The sequence below is a fragment of the Sphaerodactylus townsendi genome, linkage group LG15 (assembly GCF_021028975.2).
Source record: "Sphaerodactylus townsendi isolate TG3544 linkage group LG15, MPM_Stown_v2.3, whole genome shotgun sequence".
Classification (NCBI taxonomy): Eukaryota; Metazoa; Chordata; class Lepidosauria; order Squamata; family Sphaerodactylidae; genus Sphaerodactylus; species Sphaerodactylus townsendi.
In genome coordinates this window covers 3,895,202-3,919,616 of record NC_059439.1, presented here as the reverse complement: position 1 = coordinate 3,919,616, position 24,415 = coordinate 3,895,202, and the positions used below count along the sequence as shown (strand labels likewise).

At 40.7% G+C, this 24,415-nt stretch overlaps 1 protein-coding gene across 1 annotated transcript in view; it reads right to left on the bottom strand.

Moving 5' to 3' along the window:
* The window catches only part of LOC125444894 (E3 ubiquitin-protein ligase CBL-B-like), a 53,156-nt gene extending 28,992 nt beyond the window's left edge, over window positions 1-24,164 (bottom strand). Inside the window, 6 exon segments of the mRNA XM_048517648.1 lie at window positions 4,668-4,789; window positions 5,974-6,153; window positions 6,156-6,165; window positions 13,128-13,274; window positions 20,500-20,750; window positions 23,997-24,164. Coding sequence (XP_048373605.1) covers window positions 4,668-4,789; window positions 5,974-6,153; window positions 6,156-6,165; window positions 13,128-13,274; window positions 20,500-20,750; window positions 23,997-24,164 — 878 coding nt within the window.
* Between the last annotated feature and the right edge of the window lie 251 nt (window positions 24,165-24,415).

Here is a 24,415-nt window from a genome sequence, read left to right as displayed (position 1 = left end):
TTTCTCTCTGTCAACATTTTCTACCCCATGCATAATTTTATAGACTTCAATCATATCCCCCCTCAGACGTCTCCTCTCCAAAGGGATCTTGTTTTCTGCCACCACAAGGGCATCAGTGGATAAGAAACTTTCTTTGAGCTCCCACAAACCAAGTCTTTGTGTCACACCCAGTACTATTTCTATGATCCCTCTGAATAAATACCTCAGGCAGCACTTCAGTAGATGGGCTGGCTTGCAGGAGGGGACTACAGAAACAGGCCATTGGTCATTTACAATGAAGGGTCCTTCTCCTCTGAGGAAAGGAGGATGTCTTGTTGGGGTGATTCCCATTGTCCAATCAAGGAGGCAAGAACCAGTTTTCCCCCAACTTTTTAAACTTTACAACTTGGAATAAAAGGAAGAAAATAACAGAAGTAGTATTGGTAGAAGGATATAGAAGAGTAGACGATGACAGCGGAAGAACCAAGATGTCCTCCTTTTCTCAGAAGACGACAATGGCCCATTCTCCTTCTGAGGCAGAGGACATCAAGTCAGGACCTCCCGGAGAAATGTCCTAGTATTTGGATGGGTCATCATCTTATGTCTCAGTAATCAATTTTAAGACTCTTCTGACAATGACAGAGACTGAGGACCAGTTGGTCGCCCTGCATATTTCTTCTACTAATGTTTGTCTGTCAAAGGTTGCATTGGTGGCGGCCCTCCTGAGAACATGTGCTGTGATGCCTTGTAGTGGTTCCATTCCTTGGGCTTTGTAAGCCTCAGTCATGCATTCCTTGAAGGCTTTTCTGATGGTCATCCTAGACATCTTTTTACCTAGATTCAGCAGTGTGATGGAAATGTAGAGTCTGATTTTCCTTAGCTCTCTGTTCTGATCATAAATCATTTCCATGTCCCTCTAACATCTAACTTGTGCCATGTCCTTTTCTTCAGATGGGCTGGTCTGGGACAGATGGTAGGGAGTTTGATCTCTTGATTTCTATGGAAGAAGGAATTAACCTTTCGGCAAAAGATGAGATTGGCCTCAGGGTGGCCTTGTCCTCATGGAAGACACAAAGATCCTAATGAATAGAGAGTGCTCCCAGTTCAGAGTATCTTCTCTCTGAAGTGATGGCAATGAGGAAAGGCATCTTCCTCCTGAGTCATTTTAATGGTATGCCAGATATGGGCGTGAACAGTGATTTGGTAAGAGAATTCAATAGAATGTTTAACCTCCATGTGAGGAATCTGTGTGCCTATGGAGGATCCTTGGAGGTGGTCCCTCTCAGGAAACGAGTTATATGTGGATGTAAAGAAACTGGGCAGCCTTCAAATGGAGGAAGAACAGCAAATGCAAATGGAGGAAGACAGCAAATGCTGTCTTCTGAGGATGGTAGCTCTTAAGTCTCAGTGAACTCCTTTTTGGAGAAACTCCAGGACAGGTTGGATGCCTGGTTGTGCAACCAAGTAGAATGCATTCCACGCAGTATTGTAAATTCTGGAGGTGGATGGTTTCCTTGAGGCCAGTACTGTGTTGGATGCTTCAGCGCTGTATCCTTATAGGTGCACTTATTGCACTAAATTTCCAGGAGGTTAAGTTTATTTATTTATTTATTAGGTTTATAGACCGCCCTCCCCCGGAGGGCTCAGGGCGGTGAACAATATAAAGAGCACAATCAATTAAAATACAATATAAATATAGTTAGGATGGCTCTGATAAAAATAAACCTTACTCTATTAAAATGCAGCATTAATACTTTAGTTCCAGATGGCGCCTGCTATCATTCCCACAGAAGCCCCAGAGTGGGGGTTTATAGGTCTTCATGAAGAAGAACAAGAAGGGAGGGAGGGAGGGAGGGAGGGGGCCATTCTGGATGAGGATGGCAAATCAAGTTCAGCCATTCTGGATGAGGATGGCAAATCAGGCCCTGAGACAGCATTTTCCAGGATATGGGTAGGCTCAGAGGTGTTTCCATAGAGTGTTGAACGAGATCTATGAACTAAAGACATAATGACTAGAAAGATACCACTAATATCACTTGTGTTGTTAGCTCTCTAATCTTCCTATTTGCTCTCTAATCTTCCTGATTACCATTTGAAGGAAAAGAAGGACATGCATACAGGAGTTATCTTGACCAAAAGGAAGTCAGGGTATCTATCCCTTCTGCTTCTGGATGGTGACACCTGGATAAAAAGTGAGGTGACAGTTTTCCACTGTGGTGAAGAGATCCACTATGGGATAACCAAGTTGTTTGGTGATGTGGTGAAATAGTGACTTGCTGAGAGTCTACTCCCTTTCCTGAATTGTTGTCCTGCTCAGTCAATCTGCCTGGATATTGCAGGATCCTTGTATGTTTGGCTTTGACGAATAGATGTTATTCTGGTCAGCATCAGATTCTCCATGGATGACCACCACCACCCCCGGCCCGGATTATTGATGTGGGATTTTGGTTGCTATGCTGTCTGTCCTCACTAGCAAGTGAGTTGGGCAGCTGATCTTGGAAGTGAAGTAATGTTAAATTAATGGCTTGAAGTTCCAGGAGATTGATTGGAAAGCACATCTCCTTGGACCACTTGCTTTTGATAGGAATCCCATCCAGGGTGGCACTCCAGCCGAGAAGGCTGGCATCTGTGAACCTTTGTTTGTGTTGCTGAATCAAGAAACCTCCTTTGTTTGAGGCTGTGGTGTCTAGTGCACCATTTAAGGCTGATCTTCACTCTAAGAGGCACAATGATGGGGATGTCCTCTTTTTGCATGATTTGAAGTTGAATGGCTGAAGGTGCTGCTGAAGGGATTTGGAGTAATTCTTCCCCACTGAATTGAGTCGGTGTTTGATATTGTCAGACCCTGGAAAGTAAACAGTGTCATGAGGTTGGTGTATCTTTTTTTGATTACTGTGACAGCTAGTTCTTTGATCTGGAGGACCTTCTTGTCCAGCAGATCAAATCGGTTTGTCATGCTGTCTATAAATACTCCCAAATGTTCTAATTTCTGAGTAGGTATCAGTTACTTTTCTCCAGGTTGACCATGAAGCCGAATCATTGTAGGCACTGGATGGTCTTGTGGGTGTTCTCCCCCGACTTGTGATGTGAGTCTGATCCGATCAGAATGTTATCAAGGTACGAGTGGAGTTTGATGCCTTGCTCCCTTAATTTCACTGTGGAGTGAATGAGGATCTTCATGAAAACCTGTGGAACCACGGACAACCCAAATGGAAGAGCTCAGAACTTAAAGTGGCAGTCTTCTACACAGAAGTGAAGAAATCTCTGATGGATTGGGAGGATTGGTAGGTGCAGGTACACTTCTGTCAGATGGACTGATGTCACATACCCTAGATGTTGTAAAGTTTCAGCTGTAGCTTGAAGCGTTTCCATTCTGTAGTGTTCAAGTTTGACAATGATAAATTTGTTCACATACCTGTTGTCCAGGATGGCCCACCAATATCTGTTCTTTTTTGAAACAGTAAAGAAAACAGACTAAATACCTTGTTCTTTCTGCAAAGGAGGAACAGGTTCTATGGTTTGGATCTGAAAAAGATACCAGATGGCATTGATGGTTCTGAGACGCTTGGTCAAGGACCTGGCAGCTGAAGAAATTATCAAGTGGTCCAAAGGGGGTTGGGAAAATTCTATGGCATAGATGTTTGTTATTACCTCTAATGTCCATTTGTTGGTTTGGGTGTGATCCGCTCTTGTTTTAAGAGGGTGAGCCAACCCCCCACATCAGCAGTGCTGATGAGGAGTCATTGCTTGGATTGCTTGCTGTCTATGTTGTTCTTGAAGATTTGTTAATGAATCCTCCTCTTCTGTGAGGTCCACTTCTTGAGTTCCAGGATGGACCTCTGGAGTCCTGCTTGTACCTATGCATCATGTGTTGAGTGTGAAAGGAAGAGGCGCCAAAGGCTCCCCTGTTGTGAAACCTTAGTGATCTCGGGAGGGCTTTCCTTTCATCCCTAGTTTTGACTAACATTTTATCTAGGAACTTCCTAAATAATCTGTCACCCTGGAAGGGATAAGAAGCAATCATTGCTTTAGAGTGATACTCAACTGGCCATGCTCTGAACCACAGGGTTCTTCTAGCTACAGCTGCTAAGGCTAGACTTTTGAATGAAGAGATTATGGAATCAAGAGCAGAATCGGCAGTGAAGGTTGTAGCCTTCAATAGCCTCTTAGTGGTCCTACTGAGAAGGAGCAGCTTTTACAGTTATAACACATGATGTGTATGACCTACTGAACATGTGTCATTCACAGGTCCTATTAAAAGTAATGAAATTTTTAAAACATTTTTCATGAAAGCTGAAAATTTGCTAGTGACAGATCCATATTTATTAAATCTTATCATATCATTACAAGCGTGTCACAGATTCACCAAGAATAGTAATATCATGGACACAGTCCCTTCAGTGTGGTTGGGACTCTCATAAAAATGTACCAAAGTAAAATGTAATTCATAAAATGTGCCTAGTTATCACTCACCATTTGGCACCCTACATAGCCTTCAACACAGAACAAATTTTACTGCATTGAAGTAACACTAAACAAAGACCTATAAAACAAAAAAAAACCCCACATGATTTATTATACTTTAGTTTTCATACCCAATGTATACAGAATCATGAAGGCAAGCATGAAGTTTAACAGCACACACAACAGATGGGCTATTTGAATAAAGAACAGCTGAAATGAAATACCTTCCTGGTTTGGTGCTGAATTTCTGTAATCTTGCATTAACTTCAACATAAGTCAGAAATGCCATATATCCAGGATGTTTCACAGCTAAGAAGTTCCAGTTCCTTAATATTGAGCCCCAAGGCTAAATTCAAGGTACAAAAAATAATTTTTAAAAATACACTTTTGTTCCACCCTCATTCACTGAACCAAAGTACACATTTTTCTCCTCTCCTCCACATTTTATCCTCACAACCTTGTAAGGCAGCCAGACTGAAAAACAGCAACAGCAATAGACAAGAATAATATTAAACAAGCCTACTCAGAAATAACCCCTACTTTACTCCACAGGGCTTACCCACAGGAAAGTGTGTTTTAAAAAGTGCTGTTGCATATGTTTACCAGTCTCAAGTGTAAATGTATTACACCAATCAGGAATGTAAAATGTTGCAAATAGTATGATTGTAGGTAAAGTGTCCAAGAACAACACATAACTCTCAATTTCAGTGGGATATGCCCCAGATGGAAATGCACCTGAAATCCAACAGAAGTGAGCCTTCTTGCCTCTGCCTTTCCCTTCTGCTAATACTTATTGGTAACAACCCCAGAAAAACCAATTGTCAGGGTCACAGGATTTGCACAGAGCAACAGCTATACAGGTCAGGAGACTCCTGTAAGGAGAGGTAATGGGAAGATATCACTCACTCTTCAAGTAGTATGGCTCTATTAACAGAAAAGGCAAGAAAGGGAAATTTTGTCCTCTTCTCCCTTTTCAGTACAGTCTACTGATCAGTGCAGTGATTCACAAGGGTCCCTTCTGCACATGCAGAACAATGAACTTTCAATCCACTTTCACAATGGTTTGCAATTTGATTTCGCTATTCCACATAGCTACAAAGTGGATTGAAAGTGCATTATTATGTATGTGCGGAAGGGGCCTAGGAAGCAACTTTCTCAGGGACAGGTTAAGCCAATGGTCTTCACTCATATTAATGATATTCTACATACCAAGCCTTGGTTTTCGCTTTTAACATGGCAGTTTAAAATGAATCTAAGATTTTTCACTACCCAACAAAACTTGGCAACTTTATTTATAACGACAAACTGAAAATATGTACCAAAAAAGCTTTAAACAAAACTTGGACACAGTCAAAATTATTAAACTCAAATCATTACTCAAGGCATTCTAGTTAATACTCAGAATGGTCAACATGCTTAAAAATTACTTTATCCACTGCAGAACTCTTCAGTGAATTTTAAGAAAAATATCATGGCAGTAAAACCACAGAAATAACAGCATTCAATGAAAAATTAGTCTGAATACTTTACCTGAAATAATCTTGTAAAGATGTCAAATTCAAAAATTGAAATGCAGTCATTGCAAGTTAAATCAACAGTAGATTTCAAAGCCATTGCCTCCAAATCAGAACTAATCTGATGCACCTCATGCAAACACGGCTGGAACACTTTCCAAGGCACTATGGTTCTGTGGTAAGGACACAAATTAATGGAACAAAAGTACTGTCATTTTCCAAAGGGTTTCAAGATTACTTTGCATGAAATGAAGTTGATAAATGATGTATCTTCAACCTTTTGACACACAGTTTCATCATATTAAAAATACACTGCATGACCTCATACTCTTGATTTCACTGGTGTCTATGCTAGAAATTGGTACAGATAAAAGTTTCAAGTGTTAACCATCCATGCCTGTGTATCTTATACTGGTATAAGTTAGGGAAAACACTTCCACAGAACTATAACTGCTTCCCTTCTTCACAAAGCACTTAACAGAAAACAGACCAGCAGAAAGGGTAGAAGAATAAAGAGATCTATGCCAAAAGATGCTAAAATTCATTATTTTTCAACATTATTTTAAAAGACTTTAATAGCTGGATCATTTTTCATACAATAATTTTAGAATATTGAAGAACAATCTATAATTTCTATGAGCCCTATCAGCATTAGATTTTAATGTTATTATTCTATTTGATTGTTCTTATGCTGTGCAGAATACTTTTATTTTATTTTATTTATTTTATACTTTAGGCTTTTATACCGCCCTGTCCCCGAAGGGCTCTGGGCGGTGTACAGCATATAATAAATACAATCATAAAACCAGTATAATTGACTAAAACTTATAAAAGCAGCGAGACTAAAACTAAACATTAGCATTTAATACAAGCATAAATATACATGTAGGTGGCGCCCGATAACCTAATATCAAGTTCTTCTCCCAAGGGAGGAACGGCAGGTCTCGCAGATGTTATAGGCCCAGATGTAAGGGCCAAAGTAGGGGGGGGCACTATCAGCGGCTGGTCCCTCCAAAGGCCCGGCGGAACAGCTCCGTCTTGCAGGCCCTGCGGAACTCACCAAGGTCCCGCAGGGCCCAGACAGCTGGTGGAAGAGCGTTCCACCAGGCCGGGACCAGAGCTGTAAAGGCCCTGGCCCGTGTGGAGGCCAGCCGCATCATCGAGGGGCCGGGGACCACTAGTAGATTGGCCTCTGCTGAACGAAGAGGCCGTGTGGGAACATATGGGGTGATGCGGTTTCTGGGACAAACCAGGCTGGGACAAACCAGGTGGGGGCTGCGCGCGCGCATGGTCGGGCTGGTGCTGCTTGGGGAAGGAGGCTGGCTGGTGGTGGGACAAACCAGGCGGGGGCTGCGCACACGCGCACACGGTCGGGCTGGTGCTGCCTGGGGAAGGAGGCTGGCTGGTGGTGCCCAGGAGTGAGTTGCTGGCCGGCCGGAGACGCGCGTGGTGCAGGAGGGCGAGCATCTATTTTTATTTTTGAAATTTACCAGTAGCTGCTGCATTTCCCACCCTCGACTTATACACAAGTCAATAAGTTTTCCCAGTTTTTGTGGTACAATTAGGTGTCTCAACTTATATGTGCATCGACTTATACACGAGTATATACAGTACATTTGTTTAGTCTGGTCTTTAAATTCAGATATATCATAGGTGTGAGCAAGATGCAAGAATAACCAATGTGTGAAGTGAAAAACAGGCAAAGATTTTTTACAGACTAAAGGGCTTCTTAGAGGTGCTTTATAGAAAGGTAATGTATAGAAGTGAACAGCTGATAGTATTCAGTGAGTGTGAATCATAAGCAGATTTATGCCAACATACTAAAACAATCATGCAGGGTCCTTCTGTATTTTTATTACTAAGACCTCTTGTCTCCTCTCCCTAATAAATTACTCATAATAACTAATGTTTCAGATGCAGCAATTTTCTATATTATTAACCAACAGTAAAGTTAAACTGTAATTTTAGTTATACAAATGGACTCTTGGTTGATTTCTTTGACATAATTTGGCTTTTTGTTTATACAAGACTGCCACTCTCTGAATTAGACGTATAAATACACTATTAGGTAACAATTCCAGATGCATAGCCATGTTAATTTGGAGCTGCAAAATAAAATAACAGTTCAGAGACTATCAAAATGTACCCCAACAAAAACATCGGTAAGTCAAAGTTCACTTCATCAGATGTACATACATGTACAGTGTACATCCCTAAAGCTGATGCATTTATACTAAAGGCTGCAAGAACAGAAAGGTGGGAAGAATCTTACAAGGAGAAACCGCTTTAAAACAAGATTGAATCAAAAGAATAATTAATCCACTCAGAGTGGATAAGGACTAAATACTGTTGATAAATAGCCAAATAAGATTAACATAAACTCTAACTGAGAAAAGTATAGTGAAGTATGAAAAGCAAATCTAATTAGAAGAGATGCAGCAGAATTAATTAACATTTTTAGGGGTGGGATACGCAAGATGGCACTTGTAGGAAGCAAAAAACCTGAGGTCTTCATTAAGATGGGGGAGGGGATGGTGTTAAACTGCTTGATGAATTTTAATTCAGCAATTTTGAATTAGTTTCTTGTCTTAAAATATTTATTATTTAATGTATGAATTGAATCTTTTGTCCAATGTAGAGAGTAGATGGCTTATTTTACCCTGGACCATGAGCCCAGACTGTTTAGGTCTTAGGACTGTGTTTCGTGAAAACGTTGGCACCTAGGTTTTGCTGCAGATTCTCATTGATTCTGTGTTCATTAGGCTGCACATTGTTGTAAATGAGAAGCAAGGAAAGGACTTTAAGAAAGAATGATCACTGCTTAAGGCTGAAGAAGCCATTTACTCTCTACACAGAAAATGGGGAAGCCAGGATATTTCATAGAATCCATGCTTATGCACTCACACTTGTTTCCAATGTGCTGCACTAGGATACAGAATAAAAGCCGATACAGAATAAAATCAGAGAGATCTTTATTCGGCCAACTGCGGGCAAGACAATATCAGGGGAGCCACACCTAAAATGGCGATGCGTTCTCACTTTTACAGTATTAATGACAAGCTATATCAAAATGGCAGCAAAGAATACACCCCAAAATGCCCACATCATCAATCAATCACAAAAAGGTGGAGATTTTCCCTGTTCCCACAGCCCTTTGGGGTTGTCCAAGATCCTCATTGGAAGATGTCAGTATTTCACTCTTTGACGTTATGTGAATCAAAAACCCTTGTTTCTCTTATCATGTATGTTTCAAGTTGCTCTATTCTTAGACAAAGAGCCTGAGCTTTCTCATAGGCCTTCTTATTGTTCTCAGGAAAAGAGCAACTTTTGAAGTATCTCTTGGGTACAACAGGATCTTAAAAACAGTTTAGCTTGCACATTTTGTATAATTGTGAACAATGGGACATTTTTGGAGTTATTAGGCTAAGCTAGAAAAAGAAAAGCATAGGTTTAAGGCCTGCATAATTTCTTTGGTCAGCAGCTTTACGGTTGCCATCTTTCCATTATAAAAAAAATAATGGAAGGAAAAAAGACATAATCTTTCTAGTTAAATCTAAAACCGTCTTTCTCTTTCTCTTTCTCTGACTTTCTACCACTTGCTCTGACTTTCTACTTATGTTTCTTCTGCGCCTACAATTTGACTTCTCTAAGTAGGAGAAAATTACATCCATGCTATAAACAATTAATCAGTTGAATCAGTGTATCAATGTTCTATTCTGAAGAGATGCTGTACCATGAACTAGACAACAAGGTTCTGACATCTACAATACTTGGTTTTTTAATTACATTTAGAAGATCAAAAAGTAGCTGCCACATAAGGCGTCTGCAACCTGCGGCTCTCCAGATGTTCATGGATTACAAATCCCATCAGCCCCTGCCAGCATGGCCAATTGGCCATGCTGGCAGGAGCTGCTAGGAATTGTAGTCCATGAACATCTGGAGAGCCGCAGGTTGCAGACTCCTGTAAAGCTTTCCTACATGTGAGTAGAATACAAACTCCCAAGCTCTGAAGCTTTTTTTCTGCAAGAATCAATTCCTGGCCCTTCAGATCCCTAAACTCAAAAAGTAATAAGAAAACCTAGATTCAACATCAAAGTTTCCCTGTTGTTTACAGTATAAAAAATGGAAATCACAGAATCATTTCCAAACTAATTTGTCAAAACAAGCACTGGTTTCAAAGACATGACCCTAGGCATATTGCCAAGTATAAACTCAGTAGATTAAATAGCAATTCATATACAATTGGTTCCAGGCATTCCTTTAACTAGGAGATTAGATTCAAGTGCAAGCAAAACTTCAGTTCACTAATCCGTATCTATAAACGCGAAATACCACTGACTGACTGACTCACTGACTCATCAACAGAACTCAAAAACCACCTAACCTGCAAAGTTGAAATTTGGCACACCGGTTCCTTATGTGGTTTAGATGCTCATTAAGAAAGGATTTTTCAAAATATTTAGTTTTACTCGAGTTATGACACATTTACTGTTGAACTCTGGCCATCTGCGTTACTGTTGAACTCTGGCCATCTGCATGAACATTCTAAAGGTGACAGTTAAAAACCTGCTTGCCAAACTAACGGATGCAGTACAGGGAGTACAAATGATTCATTTCACAGGAGATTTTAATGAAGGGCATTTGACGTTCCACTTCCATGTGTCAAATCAACAAGTTCTAATAATGCCCACCAAACAACAAGCACAACTGAGCCAATGGTGGCCCAACTGGATTCTACCACCGACCTCCTCAATGCATATGAACCTGTTCCTTCTGTTGAAACAGCTAAAGGGAGGAGAGGGATTAAACGCAGAAAGCGATTTACAGATTCGATTAGAAAAAGACAAGTAAGGGAAGCTGCTGCAAAATATGCGAAAAACAACCCAGAAGTTCACAGACAGGCTGTGATGAGGTATGCTGAATGTCACCCCAAAGTTCACAAACAGGCTGCAAAAAAGTATGCTGAATGTCACCCCGAACTTAACAGACAGGCTGTGAAAAAGTACTCCTCCACCCACCCTCACGTTAACAACACCGCTACAGCCAAATACTATCAAAATAGATTACAAACCACACTATCACCTTGGACTACTAAACATTTGTCGGTTTTTGCATATGCACATCAGATTGCTTACTGTGGAGACAAGTTTACTGCTCTCGGCCTCCGATCACCCTGTGCTTGGTGTCGTGCTCTGAAGTGGCGGGATGAGTCCCCAGGAATGTGATGCAGTGGCGGAACATGCCAGCTCCCTGCACTTCAACCCTACCCTGAACCTCTTCACAGCCTTCTCACTCATCAGCATCCAATGGCAGAACACTTCGTTTCTGCATCCCAAAAATACAATGGCTCTTTCCAAATGACGTCTTTTGGAGCCCACCAGGTGAAAGACAGCAATAACACATTGCATTAGAAAAAGACAGCTACAGGAAGCTGCTGCAACATATGCGAAAACAAACCCATCGGTCCACAGACAGGCTGTGAGGAAATATGCTGCATGTCACCCCAAAGTTCACAAACAGGCTGTAAAGAAGTATGCTGAATGTCACCCCGAAATTCAGAGAGAGCCTGTGATGAAGTATGCGTAGCAAAGCACAGGTGCCCTGCTAGTATTTTATAAATGCTACTACATGCCTAATAATTTCCTGAAGGCAATTATGTCATTTTCTAGCAATACCTTGCAAAGATCAGTGACATATCAATCTACCATCTTCAATTAACAAATAAGTCAGATGCCTCAAATAAATTTGTAAGAAAACACAAGTCATTCCATTTGTTTCCCAGATTAGAGTTACAATGCCTCAGAAATTAATGTAGTTGTTCAGATTACAGTAACTAAATATAATCAGGATTCCTGTCTTTTTCTAGTCCTTTTAAAAACCTATCTGTGCTAGCAACAGTAACCACGTAATGCTCTGAAAACCCGCAATAATTTCTATTCATTCATACATGTAAAGCTCAGTGATATCCTAGCACTTCCACAAAGTACAGGAAAACCATACTACTGGCCTGTGTTACACGTACAACAGAATAAAATAGTAATCAAGTGGTCTGAAGCCACATTCATAATTCCTTACAAGCAGCAAATGAATACAGTATGGAATGGACTAAGAACCAGAGTTGGTGTAGCAGTTAAGAGCAGGGGAACTGTGATCTGAAGAGCTGCGTTTAATTCCCCACTCTTCCACATGAGTGGTAGACTCTTATCTGGTGAACTGGATTTGTTTTCTGCTCCTACACATGAAGACTGCTGGGTGACCTTAGGCTAGTCACAGGGTATAAAGTGGGAAATGCAAATGGTTTTAATGTTGTGATTTTAATACACTGTCAAATATATTTTATTGTTGTACATGAATGAATGAATGAATGAATGAATGAATGAATGAATGAATGAATGAATGAATGAATGAATGAATGAATGAATGAATGAATGAATGAATGAATGCAAACTCCTCCTCTTCTCCTCCTTCCCTTGGGACACTAATTTTTTTCTTCATTTGCATGACTCTCAAAAAATTATTGTGGAATAAATTTTGTTACTGTTTTATTCAACATTTAAAAGGTGTCTCTGCATTCTGAAGTAGTACAATTTATTCAACCACCTCATCTTGCTACATACATAGAGCAGGCATAACTTGCATGGTACACTGACTCAAGGCTAGATGAAAATACAGAAAGCATGCACACACCTCCCATTCCCTATAACACCCCTTTCTGTTTCCTGTACAATTGGGAAATGCATTTATGTTGATGGGGATAAGAAAAAAACAGGACAGTGTGGGAGCCCTTCCCGCAGAGATCCCGCAGAGATTTATAACATTATTTCTGAACTGAGTCAAGTGCAGAAAAGCCAAATTACTTTTCCAAGTGAGTTGACAATATCTAAAACTATTATTGTCAGCATAGTTTTCAGCTTGATGAATAGAAAACACTGCCAATAATTACTTCAAAAATGGTTAACCCAATTGATTGAAGTACTGATTATGCATAGAAGACTGACTATCCAGTGTACTGAAGCAATACTTATTTTTCATGGCCTTGTTCTCACATGCCCAGTTGTTATAGTATTTTAACAATGGAAATATTGTCCTATACTCATGAAAAATGTGAAGCTGAAAGCAATCCCCTTTTCATCACTGGCACTGACTCAACGATAGCAAAATGATACTTACTTATCTGCAAAAAACTTATTCCAGAATTCTGCAGCATCAGCTTTTGTAATACGAAAGTTGTCGCCCTGGAACTGGCCATTAGGGAAGATTGCCTTGATTTCTGAAAGCATATAACTGAAGATGAGGGAAAGCTTTGTGAGATTTCGCCTGCAGACAAAATAAAAGGGAGAAAATACTGAGGGTGGACCAAAAGAAGTCGGTTTTTTAATTCAAGGAAATTGGGATGTGAAATCAAAAACTCAGTAAATAAAAAAGTGCAACAAATTTTAATATCATAATAGTACAAATTTACAGTGCATTCATTCAATAGTAATTTAAGAAGCATTTGCTGACTAATATTGTCATACTTTCCCCCCTATAAGCACCTAAAATATACTAAAGATGTTCCCTATGTGCAATTTCCAACTGAACAAGTTCCCCATCACAATTCAACACTCATGCACATTTTATTTAAATGTTATGAACAAATACAAAATAACCCTACTTTTCCATGTCCCTGATGGTCTCCCTCAGAAGCTGTGGACGGATCGCCCCCAAATTTTCACATGACGTCCCTCCCTGTTGCTGGCAGGTACTCGGACCTTCAAACCGCCGAAAGTCCATACCTGAACCAGGTAAAACGTCTTTTTCCTGGCGCGCCAGGCCATGAAGCTGCCTCTGTAACTGTCACCCTTAGAATGTTCGTGCAGCCTGTCTGTCTGTGGCCTGAGGGCTTAGAATGTTCATGCAGATGGGCAGAGATGAGCAGTGGAAACAGTAAATTGGTAGCACTGTTAGGTAATACGAGTGGAAGTGAAACACATACACACTTTGCCATGTGAGACGTTAGGTGGGATTCCCCCCCCTCACACACAGGTAACTTTCACTCTCTGTGCCTCACCCACTGCTACCACACAACACACATCCAGCTCATCCTCACACACCTCACTCTGCCCTCCCTCACATCCAACCACCACTTATCCACTTCCTCACCCATATTCACCACAGCTCTCTTTTACTAAAAGCGAGCTGGAGTTTGCCTTTTTCTTCTAAGAAAATCTGCGGGGTTGGGGTAAACCAACACTACCTGCTCCGCTTCTTTTGCACATGGTCCTTTACGAACCCAGGGAGCTGGCCTCGATCTGAGCGCCTCGCCACCCTGCCTCTGCTGCCTGACTGGGATAGCCTCCTTACCCCAGTTCTGCCTTACCCAAGCCAGGACTGTGCGTGTCAACCAGCCTCATGGACAGCAGGATTCACACTCTGGACAGTTCCGTTGTGGAATGGGAAGTGTTACCTTATACTAAAAAAACAAGACAGCACCATATAACGATGTGCATTGAAAAGGGAAAGAGGGATTCCTTTTGATCACCCCAACAGGCTATGCTGGGGATCATTGGGCCTGCATGGACATCTGTGTGGGTTGCGGACTATGATGAGAAGGACAATTGCCACAACAACGCGTGGCTGGGCCCACTAGTAACAAATATTTTTTTTAAATAGTCAGTAATAGAAGATGCTTACTTGTATTGATAACTTTGGACAGTTACTGCTACTGGACATACTCAACCTACTTGGATTGGCAATGATTGAACAGAAGTGGTTCTTAGAGACTGATACAGCAGTTCTTGGGGTTTTGAGAAGTTCTTGGGGTTTTGAGAAGGGGACTTCATATTTGAAGAATTAGTACAGTTTTGTTGACTGGCACTCTGGGTGCTTGCTTGCTTCAACAAAACTCAATAAATAAATTTCTTTCTGTAGCCTGGGAGGACGTTGTCGGAGAATAAACCAAGGTTTAATCAGGATTCAGGCAAGCTGTCCGTGCTGAAACATCACACAGAACTGTAGTTAAGACTAGAGCTGCCAGGTCCCCCATTTAAGCTGGATACCTCCCTCCAGCAGCCCCAGTCATCCTGCCATTGCTCAGTTGACCAGTGGGGAGAAAATAGGAAGAAAATGGACAGTAATCAGCATCACGGCAACATCACATCACTTCCAGCTCAAATGGGAAAGTCATCACTATAGGGGAATTCTAGAAAAAAAAACAACCCTATAATGACATCACTTCTGGGTCATCCTAGAAATGATGTCATGATGTGAGTGTGATGTCAAAAAGGTCAGTCTTTGACCCACTGTAATCTCCCAGGTTTACCACCCCAAAAGCCGTACACCAATAAAATATTTAAGAACTAAAAACATCAGAAAAGAAAATTTTTGCCACATGAGTGTCAGAAGTGGCTGAATATTTTAACAGTCATTTTGCATGCATTTGGAACAATAAAGAAGAACATGCAATAATGAGTTAATCATTGACAAGGAGCAATTGAAAAAACACTGTTTTGGAGGAATCCCAGCAAAAAAAAACCCCTTGATCTATTCACATTACAGTGTACACGCACTAATAAGACCACATTAGTTTAGGTATCACCAGCATGCAAAGATAGGATGAGAAATCAAATTCTGCTAAGTATTTGATTCCCAGATGGCATGGAGCAACGTTTCCATCTGGCATCTTGGATTAGTAGGTTCCACTCTTGTCTATATATATAAAAATCTATCAGTGCGTTTTTCTGCTGACAGGTAATCTCCCAAACTACTGGACCGATTGCTCTGACATTTTCACACAACGTCGCATTCGCGTGCGGCCAGGTTTCCATACTGTTTCCACACCTCCTGTTGTGTACATGTCACAACTGTGCCAGTTATTGTGTATATGCCACACCTGTGACAGTTGGAACCACAGTTCTGTTTCTCAACAGCGTCATCTGCTGGCCGTCAAAGCAACACCCTCTGATACAAGGGAAACAACCATACCTTCCTTGAAAACCACTGCCATCTGGAGTGAAAGGGATGGGGTGGGCCATCTGCACATGGCCCACCCACCCTAGCAGAGGATGGGGAACTTTAGGGAGGGAAGGGGCGGGTTGCCATGCAAGGGAACGGGAGAGAGGGAGGGGAGCAAGGAGCCCCTTGCCCCTCCCCTCCCTTGCAAGCATTGTGCAATGACACATGTTCGAACCGTTTGCTTCCCCTTTTCTTTCTTTTCCACTTCACCAGACTTAGCCACAGCAATGCGTGGCCAGGCCTGCTAGTTTCAACATAATTTTCTTTAGGTGAAGGAAACACTTTCAGGGCACCACTAACATTTCCATGCCCTTTTTCCAGTGCTCACATCCTCTTTTTGTTTTACCTTCTACTGATAAAGTTCTAAACCACCAACACAGTGCACCAACTAGCCTACTAGTTATTATTTTAGTCTGTTCCAACTTATTAAAAAAGTAATTCAGCAATTGTGAAAAAGCCTCCCTATCTTCTGTTTCAATACAATGGAAAGGTCTTGCCAGCAATGGTGGTTTTAGTCAATTTCTAGTTTATTAATGTATAATTCCCAAAGTAACAAATTCTGTTCTGCACATAAACAGTGCTACAGGACTTGTGCCACACTACCTAGCGTATAAGGAGAACACAGTCATTGCCATTACAATGTCAAACAAAATTGTTCTGACTCAACTACTGGAATTGGACAACTCATTGTTTTGTAACTGAATAAGATGCCCATTTTATAATTTTCTCTCTGCCAGAACTATTTGATCATACCCGTTAAAACCTGCAACAGCTACCAGCTGGCTGCAATCTGAATCAGATTATTCATCAGAAATTTCATGACAGCTCGGCAGCAGCTGTGGAGGCCGGTGTGCTCAAAAATGGGGAAGTGCCCTTTAAAATGACAGAAAGAACCTGGGACTCACCAAGAAAAGTGAGTCGTGAGGATTCAATGTGAGGCAGAGGCAGTCCTGACTTTTGATTTCCAGCCTGATTTCCAGATGATTGGAGGCCTAGAAGGAAGTCTGATTGCTGCTAAGTAAGGCAGTACAGCAAGACGATGGGATGGGGCTGGCAAGGGGTTCCTAGGTACCCCAAAATAGATCCCAATATGTCTGCCCCCAGCTCTTCCCCAGAGACAAGCCATTGAGGCAGAGCTGGAGATGCTGAGCATGTGCGGCCTGGCAAAAGCCTTTAAAAGCAGGAAGGAACAGGCCAGTGAGGAAGTATCAGACCTTCATTCCTAAGGGTAAAATGAAGAAAGCTGGAGAGCAGGAAGAGGTCACAGGTGTCTATCACATCCACTCTCCTCACAATTTTGAGGCTGCTGGCTCTCTAAAGAGCAACGTAAAGATCATGGGAGGGCAGGGCCTTGATCGCTTCTCCTACCAGAACAATCACTTGATTGTCAATGCACAGGATGTCATCTGACAATGAAAAGCTTCCATTACCTATATTCCGAATGGCATTAACCACAGAATTAGAGAAATGAATTCTGGGTTGCTCTATTCAATACCCAGTCAGCTCCTTCAACAGTAGCTAACTTGAATAACACAGATACTGTTTCCACTGTGGAACTTGAACACCTGAAAGGGGATGTATTCTCTCTGCACATCTCCTCCCCGAGGGCAATGGAGCTAGTCAACTGCTAGGATTGGAATGGCATTCCTTTAATTCTTGCAAGCCCTAGGACAGAGGTGGCCAACCTATGGCACTCCAGATGTTCATGGACTGCAATTCCCATCAGCCCCTGCCAGCATGTAGTCCATAAACGTCTGGAGTGCCATAGGTTGGCCACCCCTGCCCTAGGAGTTCTTACTTGAAAAGGCTCCTTTATTTGCACAGATAATCAGCACCAGCTGCTTCCCACCAAAGTTGGTTCTTGGTGAAGGAACTGTGACAATTTTCAGGCAGTGGTGTTTTTACAGATGGCTGTGGACTGAGTAAAGATGCCACTGGAGTCTGTGAACATGACAGTTTCTGCTATACAGATTATTTTTCTCCTGCAACTAAAACCAGTTTTTGGTCATTGCTGGAAGTATAGAACACTGACTAATTACACCAGTATCCAAGGCACAACTTCATTCCAATGTTACCACCAAGTAATTTGTGAACCATGTATTCTTTTTTAAAAGTTAGAAATTACAAGAAAACATTTCCATAGCATAAGTTTCAGAGGATTAATTCCCATGTTCATCTTCCACCCACACTTACTACCCACTTTCCTTCCTTAAAAGAAAAACGTTCTGTTCACCCTTGTATGTTATCATTGCAAACAAATGCCTTTATTAATTATTTTTTCTAGCTATTAGTCTCCTCAAACAAATTCACAAATGTAGGCTGTTGGAAAACAATTTTACAATCTATAAAGTTAGCCCCCCAACCCCCACCCCCCCAAGCTTCAAAGTTACTTTTTCGCTTGCACACTGATGAATTCAGCATGTGTCAATTTTAAAAATCCAGATAAATGGTTCAGACTGCTGGTAAAAATTAGCTCTCACTCCAAAAAAAACTGATCCAGCAGGCTTGTTCTTATGTTCTTAGCATCTCAAAAAGTCAAATATAAAATAAAATATTCAATGTGTTGCCGAAGACTTTCATGGCTGGAATCACTGGAGTATCGTGTGGTTTCTGGGCTGTATGGCCATGTAGGCGAAATGTCAGGAGAAAATGCTATTAGAACATGGCCATACAGCCCAGAAACCACACAACACCCCAATAAAATATTCATTTTTCAGTTATAAAACCTAAGTACTTTTCACTTAAACCCATTATTATATAAATTATGTTGGCCACCAAAGATTAAGGCTAGAAAAAAAGTGAAAGCTGGGGGAAAGGATTCTGCTTTTTTCCCATTTGCCACCCCCAGTATTTTTTCAAATTTTTAAGATTGAACATATAAGTTCCCTCTCCCTCTTTACGTACACACAGACACACCCCTCTTTTGGCATGAGTGGAATTTTTTTCCAGACAAGACGTGCAGCATGCAAGTTTTAGGACAATTTCAGATGCAAATAATTTTAGCAACAATGATATCAAAATGTGTTTGATAAAACTAAATAGTTCAGTGTTTAGTATTATAAACACTGTTTATAATGCACCTTGTTATCCAAATATGCTTGTTGTCTTACAGGGACAATATTGTCTGTCCTATAATACTTTCCAATTTGTACCAAGTTTGTTTTCCAATTTCACCTTATTATTTTTCCGATTTCTAAGACAGCAAAAATTAAGGCACATTTCCTAAGGTAGAAAATATTTCTAGTGGATACTTCAAATTTGGCTTGTAGAAAATGAAGATGTCTATATTTCTAAATTCTATAGTTACGCCAGTTTTACACACCCGCTAAATTATCATTATGATGTAAAAGCAGCAAAACAAGTTTCTTTGGCAGGCATGCAAGTACTGCATATTTCAATTTTGCCCAATGTTTCATTCCCCCTGAAAAAATTAATATGACCTGTTCTCTTTTTCCATGACAGCTAAGTTACTTGCAGATTTGATTCAAAAGTTTCCAGACTATTTTATATAATGCTGAATGAGACACCTCTGTCTCACCTGAAGACAATGCATGTTAAGAAGGTGTGGCAAGCACACCTCCATCAGGAGCAATTCAAGCACCACCTGCAGGTTAATTGTTGCTTTAGGAAGGAAATATAATTGCTTCTAAAGTAACTGACAAATACACCCAGAGTCCAATTACGAACTGACCTGGGGTTCACTATATATTAAGAACAAGCACAGTATCTCAGAATAGTTCATATATACAAATACAGCAGACATGTATAAAATGAAAGCCAGTGGGATTCAGCAGAATGCTGGACTAGGACTAGGACTAGAGACATCCAAGTTCAAATATCCATTCGTCCATGAAGCCTGATGGGTGATTTTGAATCAGACACTCCCCCTCAACCTAACCTATTTCATTTGGCTATTATGAAGATAAAATGGAGGTGGGCTATTATGAAGATAAAATGGAGGTGGGACAGCCATGTGCACATTAGAGGAAGGACAGGGAAAATGTAATAAAACAGATTATGATCTCCCACACACAATATCCCACCTGATAAAAGAGCTTTTAGTACTAAAAGAGCTTTCAGTACTGGGAGCAGCAGTGGTGCAGTGGTTAAGAGCAGGTGCACTCTGATCTGGAGGAACCGGGTTTGATTCCCAGCTCTGCCGCTTGAGCTGTGGAGGCTTATCTGGGGAATTCAGATTAGCCTGTGCACTCCCACACACGCCAGCTGAGTGACCTTGGGCTAGTCACAGCTTCTCGGAGCTCTCTCAGCCCCACCTACCTCACAGGGTGTTTGTTGTGAGGGGGGAAGGGCAAGGAGTTTGTAAGTCCCTTTGAGTCTCCTCCAGGAGAGAAAGGGGGGATATAAATCCAAACTACTACTACTACTACTACTACTACTACTCTTCTTCTTCTTCTAAAAAGACTACACACTGTTCTGTGTTATTTTGCTTGCCTCTAATAAAAATATTACGTATTTTAATGCCTTTGTAGCAAAATACAAGGGAAAAAAGCTGTACCTGAATTGTTCAAACATTAAAATGTTCTCTTACCTGTCCTGAGATTGCTCCTCATACATCCGCTTTTTCCCCTCTTTAAAAAGTCTTATAGTCTGTTTTGATTTTTTCATGAGACTGTCAATGTAGATTTTAAAATACTCGTTTTCACTGAGCTGTGCAAGTTTCTGATTGTCATCATACTTGTTCAATATACGTTGCAAATGTTGATAGGTGCCTGGCAAAATGTCAAGTATGTAAGGTGGACTGTTTTTCAGCTGAAGTTTAGGATTCTGACAAAGTCTTATCTAGAAGCAAAGAATCATTCACATCAAGATCACATAAGACGAAGTTGTATTGCCTACCAATTGCATACTCCTATGTCATAAAATTATTGAACAACTACACTGTCCCCAGGAAAGCCATTAGTAATAATGTAACAATGAGATCTCTGTACAGATTTATGGCATAGAATAACACAGTCAAAATCAATTTTATAAAATCAGAAACAATTTCTGAAAGCTAACTGCATTTTAAACCCTTTAAGCTATGATAAAAAAAAATTAATATATATTAGTTCAACTCCTGAGATTAAACTCAGGAACAAACTTCCAATACATATAATTTGTAGGAAGCTAAATTCACAATGCTGAAATAATAGAAGAGAGGAACAGTCTGGTTCCTATTTCAAGTTCTCATATTTGCGTGAGAGAAAAGAAAAAATGCAGCAAACACAAGTCTTCAAAATGATAAGCAACCCAAAGGGAAAGAATAATTATGAATCAGTCCTAGAAGGGGCATACCTAGATACATATCAACTTCATTTATTAATCCCAGTTGACTACAGACTTTTTTCCATGAATCAATCTTTGAATTACCGTATATACTCACGCATAAGTTGAGGTTTTCTGCCTTTTTAGAGGCTGAAAAATGCCCCCCTCGACTTATACGTGGGTCCCACTTACAGGTAATTCTTGTGTGGTGTTCCCCCTGTCCTGTCTTTGCTCTGTGCCGGAGCAGCAGTGGCGCAGGAGGTTAAGAGCTCGTGTATCTAATCTGGAGGAACCGGGTTTGATTCCCCGCTCTGCCACCTGAGCTGTGGAGGCTTATCTGGGGAATTCACTCCCACACACGCCAGCTGGGTGACCTTGGGCTAGTCACAGCTTCTCGGAGCTCTCTCAGCCCCACCTACCTCACAGGGTGTTTGTTGTGAGGGGGGAAGGGCAAGGAGATTGTAAACCCCTTTGAGTCTCCTGCAGGAGAGAAAGGGGGGATATAAATCCAAACTCTGGATCATTCCACACATGCAGAATAATGCACTTTCAAACTGCTTTCAGTGCTCTTTGAAGCTGTGCGGAATAGCAAAATCTACTTGCAAACAGTTGTGAAAGTGGTTTGAAAACGCATTATTTTGCATGTGCGGAAGGGGCCTCTTCTTCTTCTCTGCCGCCCCTCTTTCAGCCACTTTCTATGCTTAGTTTTCTGCTTTGCTCTCTCCTGCCGGCTGGCAGGCCCATTCACTAATTCACCCTTTCCTTTCCCTTTTCCTCACCCTTTCTATTTTGTATGGCTGTTCCAATGATTTCAGAAGAATCTGTGTATTCAGCTAAAGGAGCCAAAAACTAGTGCATCAATCAGAATATGACATCAACATGTTACCCAAGTGTGCATATACTGATCAAAGGAGTATCCTCCTCCTAAGGTGTCAGAAGTCTATACACACCAGGGGCAAATATTATTGGGATTGTATTGCCTAATGTATATTAGGGGCCATGATTTGGTGTCTCATAAGAGCATGCAGTTTCTTAGCATACATAGACATTGGTTTAAAGTTAATAATTTATTTTTCCAAAAAAATCATGGCAAAGGGAACTAGCAAAATGAATAGTTTGAAAAACACACATGTATACACTAAAAAGGTGTTATACAGATCCTAACATGCTAAATCCTAAGCAAAAAATATAAACTTAGAGAGTCTAAAGAAAAGGGGGGCAGAGAAGGAAAAAGAAAGATATACTAGTTTGGTCCAGTGACTGAACTCAAGCGAGGTTTATCAGTAACAAAAAGTCACCAAGGTGACAGCATGATGAAAAAGAGGAGTGTATTATTTTTCTCAAATGCCTGCCTTGGGGTGGCACAACTGATGCAAAGTCTCACACACCTTATCCCAAGAAAAGTTTCCACCCAGTAGCTGCAGCCCACTACAGAAATGAGACCCAACAGCTTCATTGTGTTCCGAAGCTGAATAACTTCAGATATTTCAATAAGAGTTTGTTTCTTTTGAATTTCCCAATTTAGCTGTCACATAACTGCAGTGGTTTGCTAAACTGTAGTGGTTTTCTAAAATACTCTGTCATACCTATTTATAATTAAGTCCCTAAACAATTGCCCTAATCATCCTGAGAAGTCGTCCCTAGCGCTTCATGAGACTGATGTTATAAAATGATAAAACATGCTTCAAAATTGTGAGATTAAAATTCTTTTGTTTCATTGCATGCACAAAGTCTAAAGAAGCACCAAAGAGTTTTCTGGCTTATATCAACAACAGAAAAAAAATCTCAGGGATGCTGCACAGGCTTACTTACATCATAAAGAAGAATCTTTATGTATCAACTACTCTAAGAATAAAATGATGGATTTTGGAAAGAAATTCATCAAGTTTCAGTGGCACATAGTCAACACTCCACTTGATCAGTGGTGCAGCTTCAAATATATTGGGGTAACATTCTCTGAAAGGCTTTCTTGGAAGGCAAAGTCCTTTGTAGTAAGATGGACTGGGGCTATACTTAAGTTCTGCTCCAGCAATGAAACTGCTCTAAAGTCACTGCCTTTATGGAGATTAGATTTGTGGATGATAATCTGCATACTTTTTCTCAGAAGTAAATTCAATTGTATTTAGTTGGTTATACTTCTATGATAGTGGTAAGTAAATATTTTTTATTGTATGAGACCGAAGGCCATAACAATATAACAAAACAATTGCAGAGATGGTAGTGAATATAACAATTAAAGATAACTCCGCAGAGTTAAAAGCAATATTAAAATTGTCAGAACCAAGCTATCACATGGATTGCAGCATGTTAGTCACCAGGCTGAGAATTCAGCACAGATCTTCTGGGTTCCCAGTACATATAATGACAATATAATGACATTATACATGTTACATAATGATGCTTATTGGATGAAAGGTAAATAACTGTATCTGCCACTGAATGCAGAGATATCCCAGTTCTTCATTTGATTGCTTGTATGGACATGGTTGGTAAGCATCTCCTTAATTCAGGCCCGGATGCCTACTTAACAAGCTTTGGGAAAAAAATGATTATTGGTATTGTCAGTGCTATCACAGAATAGCTCCTGTGTCATGTATGAACCCATCTTGTATTTGTTTATCCACAACCCCCAAAAAAACCCGAGGGCAAATGATAGGGAGATTAACCTGAAATTCCTGAAAGCTTGTGTCCTTTCCAAAGGAAAACAAAGAAATCAAACTACAACCCAGATTTCTTTGTCCAAACTCTTTCCCCATAGGGAAAGATGGTCTGAACACTCACCACTTTATCTATTAACTTCTGGGTTTTTTCTACAGTCCTGCGATCAGCAGCTTCTTGCTTGGGAGGCCCAACAGCATCCTGAACAGCATCAATGAAGCCCAAAATACGTCCTTTGCGGGGATTTGCTGCTCGGCCACCTGGGTTCCGGTCATTGAGGGAACTGGCCATCTGGGATCTTGATTTATAACACTGATAAGAGAAAGAGAGTGATGTGCACCGTCATAAAATATGACTGTTCTATCATAAATAAAGGAGTGTTATCTGAGTGTACTCACCAAAAGGTAAGACACCAACAGTGGAAAACCATACTAACTTTTGAGGATAAACCACAATGAACGCATCTGTGGAAAGATATAGCTTATTTTCCACCCATCCATCCCCCCTTAATTTCCCCTTTTTAATTTAATGTCACCAGTGAT